This window comes from Mytilus galloprovincialis, chromosome 12 (assembly GCF_965363235.1).
Source record: "Mytilus galloprovincialis chromosome 12, xbMytGall1.hap1.1, whole genome shotgun sequence".
In the NCBI taxonomy this organism is placed as follows: domain Eukaryota; kingdom Metazoa; phylum Mollusca; class Bivalvia; order Mytilida; family Mytilidae; genus Mytilus; species Mytilus galloprovincialis.
In genome coordinates, this window is record NC_134849.1 from 17303087 (window position 1) to 17313084 (window position 9998).

Here is a 9998-nt window from a genome sequence, read left to right on the forward strand (position 1 = left end):
AACATGATTATTTTTGCAATCAGATATCGGAGGTTGGGGGTGGGGTTACACTTTCCTGGCTCTCTGGATTCTAAAAATTGTTGATGTTCTTTGCATATGAATCCAGATAAATTAATTGACAAATACAGATACTTGTACTTGGAAAATTGCATATTCAACTTTATCTTTTTGAAAGTAAGTCTCTATATTGAGTGATCCAAACAGGCCCTGTGATGTTTTCTTGATCCTCAATTTAAAATGAAGGCTTTATTTTTATAGTGCAACTGCCTCATTGCATAGATGCCAACCCCCTTTTGACACAATCAGTAACAAACTATCAAATTTTCCGTATTTTTGAAAAGTTTTCAGTAATCATTCATAAACATGCATTTACCAATAAAAATTACTGACGAGTGGTTGCAAAGTGATGTACACTAAAATTTGTCATTTAACATGTTGTCTGTAGTATGTATTCCATTCATTAATTGTTCAGATGTTCTCGACTCAAACATTTTTGTTTTGTCAAGGAGAAGTAGAGAAAGCGGTAAAGCTACTTAATAAAATGCAAGTTTGCCTCTTCGGAAGTCAGTTAGTTACCCAACAATAGGTTGATAACTCCCGAGAAACCGGAAGCATTACATTGGCGTTTCCTAAATACTGGACCAGGACGGAAAAGTAATGATAAAAATCCGCGTTTTACAAAATTGAACGTCGATGATTGGGAATCCGTAACTATTCGACTTTGACCGTAATAGCGTAGTTTTTATCGCAAAATCGGAAAAACTACGGGAAAATCGTAATGGTTGGCATCTATGTCATTGTAATAACTCGAGTCATAATGAATGTACAAATTCTTAAGATCCAAGGACAATTCAATATAAAGTTGCAATATCATATTGATATGTTTTTATGTGGATTTTTGTGTCTTATTGCTGTATGCCAAACTTTGATTTAAAGGCTTGTTTTTGCATCTCAAAACTTGAGAATTTTTGTGGAATTGTAAAAGAATTTACTTAGATACAAATAAATTTTTGAGAAAATTATATAATTAGTTGGAGATTATTTAAACATTATAATTAACATGCATGACATGATTAACTTATATATATAATTATATAACATGTATAAGTATTTTTTTTTTACTTCTTATAGTTCTTCAAGTAAACACGCAACATATTGTAAATACAGATTGCTTGTACAATTAGTATCCCTGACTGTATGTACTGGAGGAAAATTCTGAAGGTTTTCAATTATCTTTTCAGAAATCCTGGACAGTGGATTGTAACAGGTCAGAAAATTGATTGCGAAGTCATCAGCATAAAGATGTAAAGATTTAGAATAATACCTTGAACATGTTGAAGGTTATTTAAGGACTCTCAAATGATAGCCAAAATGAGGTATGTAAAATCAGTTAACATGGTTTCTAAATTTAAATGTATGTTTGAACCTACTTTGGATTCAGGTATATGTCTACAAATACTGTTTCAGAAAAGGGAGAAGGTTTGGTACCATTAAAACGTTTAATCCCGAAGTAATAGTTTGCACCTGTCCTAAGTCAGGAATCTGATGTTAAGTAGTTGTTTGTTTATATGGTCCTTAATAAGTATTTCTGGTTTCTAGTTTTTAGATCACCTGACCTGAAAGGTCAAGTGAGCTTTTCTCATCACTTGGCGTCCCTCGGTTGTCCGTCGTCTGTAAACTTTTACAAAAATCTTCTCCTCTGAAACTCCTGGGCCAAATTTAACCAAACTTGGCCATAATCTAGTTTATCTAGTTTTATTTAGTTTAGAAAATGTGTCCAATGACCTGGCCATCCAACCAAAATGGCCACCATGGCTAAAAATAGAACACAGGGGTAAACATGGTAAAATGTATATTTTGGCTTATATCTTTGAAACCAAAGCATTTAGAGCAAATCTGACAGTAGTAAAATTGTTGATCAGGTCAAGACCTACATGTATCTGCCCTGAAATTTTTAGACGAATCGGACAACCTGTTGTTGGGTTGCTGCCCGTGAATTGGTTATTTTAAGGAAATTTTGCAGTCTTTGGTTATTATCTTGAATACTATTATAGATAGAGATAAACTGTAAACAAGAATAATGTTCAGCAAAGTAAGACCTACAAATAAGTCAACATGACCAAAATTGTCAGTCAACCTCTTAAGGAGTTATTGCCCTTTATAGTCAATTTTTAACAACTTTTCATCATTTTTTGTAACTTGTACAAAAATCTTCTTCTCTGAAACTACTTGGCTACAATTATCATTGTGGTATATTGTTTAAAAAATGTGTCCGATGACCCGGCCTACCAAACAAAATGGCCAACATGGCTAAAATTAGAAATAGTGGTAAAATGCAGTTTTTGCTTTATATCTTTGAAACTAACATTTAGGGCAAATCTTTCAGATTTGAATGTTAATCAGAATAAGATCTATCGCCTCACAAATTTTCAGATGAATCTAACAACCTGTTGTTGGGTTGCTGCCCTAAAATTGGTAATTTTAAGGAAATTTTGCAGTTTTTGGTTATTATCATGATCATCTTGAATACTGTTATAGATAGAGATAAACTTTTAACAGCAATAATGTTCAGCAAAGTAAGATTTACAAATAAGTCAACATGGCCAAAATAGTCAGTCAACCTCTTAAGGGAGCTCGCTTCTCAGTTTCAAAGTAATTAACTTTTCAAAACACTAGCTTATATTGATAAGTAATTAATAAAGGAATCCAAAAAGCAAAAAAAATATATAGGTCACCGTGCTTGTTTTCGAGATATGAGCCATTGAAAATTTGGCGGGAAAATAATCCTCTCTTGACTTTTCATAGCTTTATCATTGACAAGTTAAAGTTCTCAAAAACTGTTAAAAAGTAATTAAAATTTTATAAGACTTTTACAGATGGCTTATCATTATACATGTTAAAGAATTTCAAAAAGAAAAATGGGGGTCACCGGGCAAATTTTTTCAAGGCATTTAAATGGATAAAACCAGAGGATTCCGAAAATCTGACAAAAAGTCAAAAACATGACAAGCCAGCTTCCTTAATGAGTTATTGCCCCTTATAATCAAAATTGAACAACTTTTAGTCATTTTTGTAACTTGTACAAAAATCTTCTTTTCTAAAACTATGGGCCAAATTAAATCAAACTACAATCACTACTAGGGTATTTATTTAAAAAAAGTGTCTAATGACCTTGCCTACCAACCAAGATGGCCGACATTAGTAAATAGAGTAACAGGTGAGCGACACAGGCTCTTTGAGAGCTTCTAGTTTATATAGATTAGACCATTGGTTTTCCCATTTGTATGGTTTTACACTAGTAATTTTTGGGGCCCTTTATACATGTAGCTTGCTATTTGGTGTGAGGCTAGGCTCCGTGTTGAAGACCGTACCTTGACCTATAATAGTTTACTTTAATAAATTGTGACTTGGATGGAGAGTTGTCTCATTGACACTCGAGGTTATACCACATCTGCCTATACCAAATATCTTTGCTAGTTACATTTATGTGTTATTTGCATTATGATATTGACAAAAATAAAAGGCTTGTCTAGTTTGCATATGTTTTATTTATCAGATGATCTTTAATCCATGCTAAAAAAAAGAAATGTATACAGCTGAAACATAACATTTGTATCATAATCATGATCATGATGATAATGATTATAGAAAATAATTTACATGTATCATGTGTATAATTCATGTAATTTAGTTTATTCTGTTTACCAGTTATATATGGAATGAAATTGTGTTTAAAAACATTGATCATCAATTCATGATTGTCATGATTGTTTAGATTGCTTAGAATTGATGATCTCAAAAAAAATAGTGAATGTTTTTTATCTACAGGTGTAGAGGCAGGTTATGTCTGAAATATCACTGACCATTTTGGAAGTTATACCTGAAGTACCTGTGTCGGCTTGTGTCATATCTTTCACATCAATGTTCTGTATCACCCTAATTATAGTCTAATCTAATATCATTTATCTACAGGTATAGAGGAAGGTTATGCCTAAAATATCACCGACCATTTTGGAAGTTATACCTGAAGTACCTGTGTGCAGCTTGTGTCATATCCTTCACCTCAATGTTCTGTGTCACTCTAAGTGAAGGTAAGAAGTGGGGGTCTCAATAAATGTCGGCTACATTCATGCTTCATTGATTCCATAATAATTTTGACTTTTTTTTATCTAATGTTTTCCTTAACAAAATTTTTTTTTTTTCCCCAATTTACAGATTCTGACGTCAGATGTTTTTTTAAAGTAACTTAAGCATTTTGTTAAGGATGTTCACTCCTTTTGTTTTTTGAATATTTTCCAGATATTACGAATCCTCTGATTTCATCCATGTAATGCTATTAATAATTTTTGCCAACGAATTACCCCTACATTTCTTTTCATCATTTGATTACATATGGTTTGAAATGCAATCTTTTTTAGAAATCTTATTAAATCTTTATTATTTTTTTTTATACTTTTTGACAGAAAAAATATGCTAATGGTAAATGTATGACAGTGGCGGATCCAGAGGGTTGGACCCCCCCCCCCCCCCCCTCTTTTTTTTTGGACAATCAATGCATTTGAATGGGGACATATAGTTGGAACCTTCCTGGCTGGATATGCCCCTGGATGAAAAATCTAGAGAGAATAATTTCACGCCAAAGGAGTAGGTTCAGTAAGACCCCTTTTTTGGCCCCAAAATATAGCAGTTTTACAAAATTGTTTAAATGTAAACGGTTAGTTCTTAATTGGAAAGTAGAATGCTTCTTGAATCTTCTACATAAATATGGGCTGTTTTTGACAATACAATGCACATTTATCATATACTTAGCATTGATATGATAGCTTTTGCATATGTGTAATGAGCGGAAGTACACAAGCCATAATTTCCCACCCTGGCTGATAACTCATATCAGGGGCATCTTGTGCACATAACCCATATTAGTGCCTCTCGTGCAAGTTACTTCTGGTATTTCCGGTATCAGAAGTTTACTTTTCCATTGTAACGTCAGATATTTTTTAAGACGACCTCAGAATTTACAGGAACTTTTGTGGGGATAGTTTAGTACTTGACCCATATCAGCACCTCGACTTCCTCTCGGGCTGATATGGGGGTCTCGGGATGATACCTGGGCCGATATGGAAAAGGCCATGTATTAATCTCTATATATCGGGTACTAGCATCATTAACTCATGCTAAATTACTGAAATCCTCACAATTTTAGCATTTTAGTTAAATTTTTGATGGATTCCGTCTTATATGAAAGTGGCCGCATTTGTGTTCATTCTTAACATTGAGATGTTAGTTGTAGTTGATCATAAAACACAACATATTTAAAGGTTGAGGATGAACAAGGATGCGACCACTTTTATTTTTGACACAAAACATCTGAAAAGTGACATTTTTTGGCATATTTGATAGATTTTTCATATTTAAGCTTGAATCGGAGGGTTTTAAATGACTAAATCAGTAAAAACTTTCACATAAACTAATTGAATCAACTGAAATAGACACTTAAGTGTTTAAAAAGTGTCCAAAATCTTTTGTCAGATGAACTTGAAATTTGAGACCATAATCAGCCCTTACCAGACCTACTCCTTTTCAAGGGCCTATATCTTGAAAACAAGCACATAAACACTTAACTGTTTTCTGTTTGTATAAATCCTTTCTTTATGTACTATCAATTTACATCATTGTTTGTAATAAGCTTAACACTTGTTAATTTGAAACAGAGTAGCGAACATTCTTATCTGAATTTAATTTTTATGTTTTCAGATTTAGTGGATTGGTTTGCTTCATTCCATACAAAAATTGACGTAAACAGAATTGCGCAAGAATTTCAAAACGATAAAACAAGTGAGTGGAAATAACAACGGAAAATAAAATAATGTATTTAAAACTTGGTGCATTAACATTTATGTAACATTTTCATCATGTGTTAATGAGGTTCAAAAGAGAGAGCCGTGGTGTAGTGGTTAGCGCATTGGACTTCTAACACAAACTGAGGTTCCTGGTTTCATCTCTGTTCTGCGACTCTCCCTTAACACCACTTGTGACTTGAGAGTACATCATGATCATGGTCTTGAGAAACAAATGATAGTGCCTAATAAGGGGACAATAAATGACTGATCTGTGTTAAGAGAGAGAGAGACATATCTCTTGCACCCTTGTAGATTTCCAAAAAGAGCAGGCTAATGCTGCTATACACTAGGTATTAAGTAACTGACAAAGTGAAGAAAATGTGAAAATTTGATTGATTCAAAAATGACGTTTCGAGCCATGTCTGTGCATTTAATCATGAACCTTTCAACCAAAGCTTTTCACATTTAACTATGTTGTTACTGATGACAAAATCGAGGTAAAGGTAAATAATGGCGATTTTGACTTTTACCGTTCATAAGTTATAGGTCTTGAAAGATTGAAAAATGGTGTTTCTAATTGTGTCCGTGCTTTTGCTCATGAACCTTTCAACCAAAGCTTTTCAAATTTAAATATGTTGTTACTGATGACAAAATGATGGTCAAGTTTAATAATGGCGATTTTCACTTTTCCTGTTCAGGAGTTATGGTTCTTAATATATTGAAAAATGGTGTTTGAAGGTATCAAGTCAGGTTGTTGCATTTACTAATGAACCATTCAACCAAAGCTTTTCAAATTTTAAAATGTTGTTACTTTTGACAAAATAGAGGTCAAGTTTGATATTGAACTTTTACCATTTAGGTGTTTTTGTCCTTGTGATATTGACAAATGCATATGCCAGGCAGGACATAAATTAAATGTTAAAAAATCTGGTTTACTGTCATTCTGATTCTTGTAAAGATAAACATTTTTTTTTACTATCATTTTTTACATTTTCATTTTAGTTTATGAAAATACAACAGCAGCAGATGAAATGTTCAAGAAAGTCAGAATACTTTGTCTTGTAATAACAACAAGTGGCCATTTAAATAAACAGATTCCAGTTGTAAATGCTACATGGGGAACAAGATGTAATAAAATTCTTTATGTCATGTGTACAGACAAAAAACAACCAGACATATTAAATTCCTGTGATGTGACGGAATCAAAAAGTCATTTGACTCGAAAAGTTCGATTCATGTTGCGATATGTGTATCTTCATTATTTAAAGGATTACGATTGGATATTAAAGGCAGATGACGATACATATGTGATCATGGAGAATTTAAGATTTTTATTATCATTTCATAATCCTGATTTACCTAGTTACCTAGGTTACCATTTCAATATGCATTTAAAACAAGGTTACATGAGTGGTGGAGCTGGGTATGTGATTAGTAGGTCAGGGTTGAAAAAAGTTATCGAGGTAGCATTTAAAGAAAATGGCTGCCCACCAGACGGAAAAGATGAAGATTTAGATATTGGTAAATGTCTACAGATGGCGGGTGTACCTCCGCTTGTATCATATGACAAATATGGACGTGAGACATTCCATACTGATAAAGTGTGGCAACATCTTTATGGAACTGTTCCCCGATACCTGAAAAAATATAGTTGGAATGGGGTAAATGATGTAAGTTTACATGTTGAATGTTGAAATATTTATTGAAATTTTAGAATTTTCTGACTAGATTTAGATGAGACAATAAAAAGTCCTGGTACTTGCATACCTACATGGTAATGTCAACATGTTAATGTGCTGTCATGGCTGTGATTGTTTTTTGTAGGTTTTTTAATTTTTTAATGTCTTCTATTGAACATATGTCATGTATGTACAGTATGTGTTATATTTTGAATATATTCAATCCAATGTGTAAAGCTAAATCAAAATACCTATTGACAGTACTGCACATTTTGCTTTTTATGCTTTTTGAATGAATATCTTTAATTGAACATAAGTTCAGTATGTGTTTCTCAGCTCATAGTTTTTAATTTAATTTCGGATAATGGGAGATAACTCATACCACCTCAGTGAAATATATATAAAAAGATCAATGAAAAATGTTTTTTTAACATTTTTCTGGGTAAGCTGCTTTTCAGGTGTGTAGCTATGGGCAGGTAACTATTTTAATTTGATTTTGTTGTTGGTCTTTTGTATGTTAATAATGTAACAACTCAAATATTTCTATAAAAACATAACAAACATTTACAATGATCTTTTGTATCATTTTTTAAAGGTTTTTCTGTGCTCTTACATTCATTTCTTGTCCAAAACATGTTACAATGTTGTTGGTCAAGAAAATCCTTTCCTTCCTACATAGCCCTACAAGGGATGCTCAAATAAGAAATTTGTTAACAGTGGCCTATAATATTTAATGATACAATGTTGTATAACATGTATAATAAAAATCAGTTCACTTTTAGTTCTTAGAACTTCTAGTTAAGAATTTGTTTTCTCTTGTTTCAATTTTTGCAATGATTGTCTATTATATACATATCAAAGACCATAATTTGACCTCTTGATGCTTTTTTAGATATTTGTTGTTTTTATAGACATCGTTTAATTGCCTTAGATTTGAACACCATGAACACTGCACTGTTTTATGTTTTTTAAAAATTTGTTAATATATATTGTCATGATTGTACACAAAACAGATTCAGTTTCCTGTCTGAGACTTGTATCTTAGTGGTTTTTAGTCCCCTAGGGACAAGTTAAATGGGATTTTAGGTTTGCACTCTGTCTGGCTGTTTGTCAGGCTGTGTTTGTCTGTCCTTCAGTCCAGCAAATCAGTTTTCCATGCTTTTTATTCTTTATGCTTGAAGATATTGATTCGATATTTGGTGTATTGTTTTATCATGTTTATCATGACCAAATAAAGATCAAGATTAAATTTTGCTCTGGTTCGAATATTTTGTACAGAGTTGTTGTCCTTTGACTTAGAAAATATTCAGTTTCCTGTCCAAGTCTTGTATCATTGTGGGTTTTAGTCCCCTACCAACCAGATGAAGGGGAATTTAGGTTTGCACTCTAAAACAAAGTCTGTCTGTTTGTCTGTCCATCTGTCATTCTGTCTGTCTTTCCATTAGTCCAGCAAATCTGTTTTCCACTCTTTTTTGGAGTATTATTTTATCATGACAAGTTATTACAGATCAAGTTTAAATTTTGTCCTGGTCCGATTATTTTATGCAGACTTATGGTCTTTTGACAAAAAATTCACTAAAACATTAAACAATCAGGCTCAGCCTTTTTTTCTCATGCTGAAAGATATTGATTTGAAAACCGGTATATAGTTTTGTCATGACAAGTTACAGATGAAGTTCAAATTTTGTTTCGGACTTACTTATGATTTTGTGCAGAGTTCTGGTAATTTGACTTACAACAGTCCTTAAATAATCAGTTTTCAAAAATCCTTTTCGTCCTGCTTGAAGATATTGACTTGATATTTGTTATGCATGTATATTTAGTTTACACCATAACAAGATCTATGAGGTTATAGATCAAGTTCAAATTTTGTTCCAAAGCAATGAATTTAACCAGTAGGGGGCTTTGTATTGACATGCATTACTCACAGAATGCTTTTTAAATCTTAATCCATTGTCTTCTTTATTTTACAGGGAGGAGGTTGTTGTAGCCAGTTTTCTGTTACATTCCACCACGTTAATCCACAGACAATGTTATTGATGCATCAAATGTTATATAGAACAAGTGTCTATGGACGACAGACTCCTACAGATATATCAGATATGTTCCATATGGCTAAAGTGCTACCATTACTTTAAAGTAGATGTTAAACATGTTCAACGTAAATAGAATAGTCATTCAAATAGTGTTACACATGTTATATATAAGTGCAATATGGACAAATATTATTGCATGTTATAAGGGCTTTATATACTGTATACGCATTTTGTAAAATGGCAATTTTTAGCAAAGAGCATTTTTAAGATTTTAGGTTTTTTTTTCTGTCTGGCATCTAAACAAATCAAGCATTTATACACATGTAACTAGACAGTGTTTCTGATACTTTTATGTTTATGTTTCTTTTTATTGAGTCTATGCTTTTAACAAAATATTTTTTTTTTATACTTTCTAATTCAGAAAAAGATTTGATTCAACATTA

At 32.4% G+C, this 9998-nt stretch overlaps 1 protein-coding gene across 1 annotated transcript; it reads left to right on the plus strand.

The window, feature by feature from the left end:
- Positions 1–1237: 1237 nt before the first annotated feature.
- LOC143055580 (glycoprotein-N-acetylgalactosamine 3-beta-galactosyltransferase 1-like) lies at positions 1238–9673 on the plus strand. The gene is made up of 5 exons (XM_076228735.1): positions 1238–1376; positions 3973–4091; positions 5755–5835; positions 6843–7510; positions 9493–9673. The coding sequence occupies exons 1-5, from the start codon at positions 1360–1362 to the stop codon at positions 9655–9657; spliced, it is 1050 nt and encodes a 349-aa protein (XP_076084850.1). The 5' UTR covers positions 1238–1359; the 3' UTR covers positions 9658–9673.
- The last annotated feature ends 325 nt before the right edge of the window (positions 9674–9998 follow it).

Bases quoted from the DNA above. Each gene is read 5' to 3' on its own strand.
- LOC143055580 (XM_076228735.1), top strand. The intron at 4,092-5,754 runs GTAAGAAGTGGG...TTATGTTTTCAG, and splicing joins CTGTGTCACTCTAAGTGAAG to ATTTAGTGGATTGGTTTGCT. The intron at 5,836-6,842 runs GTGAGTGGAAAT...TTTTCATTTTAG, and splicing joins ATTTCAAAACGATAAAACAA to TTTATGAAAATACAACAGCA.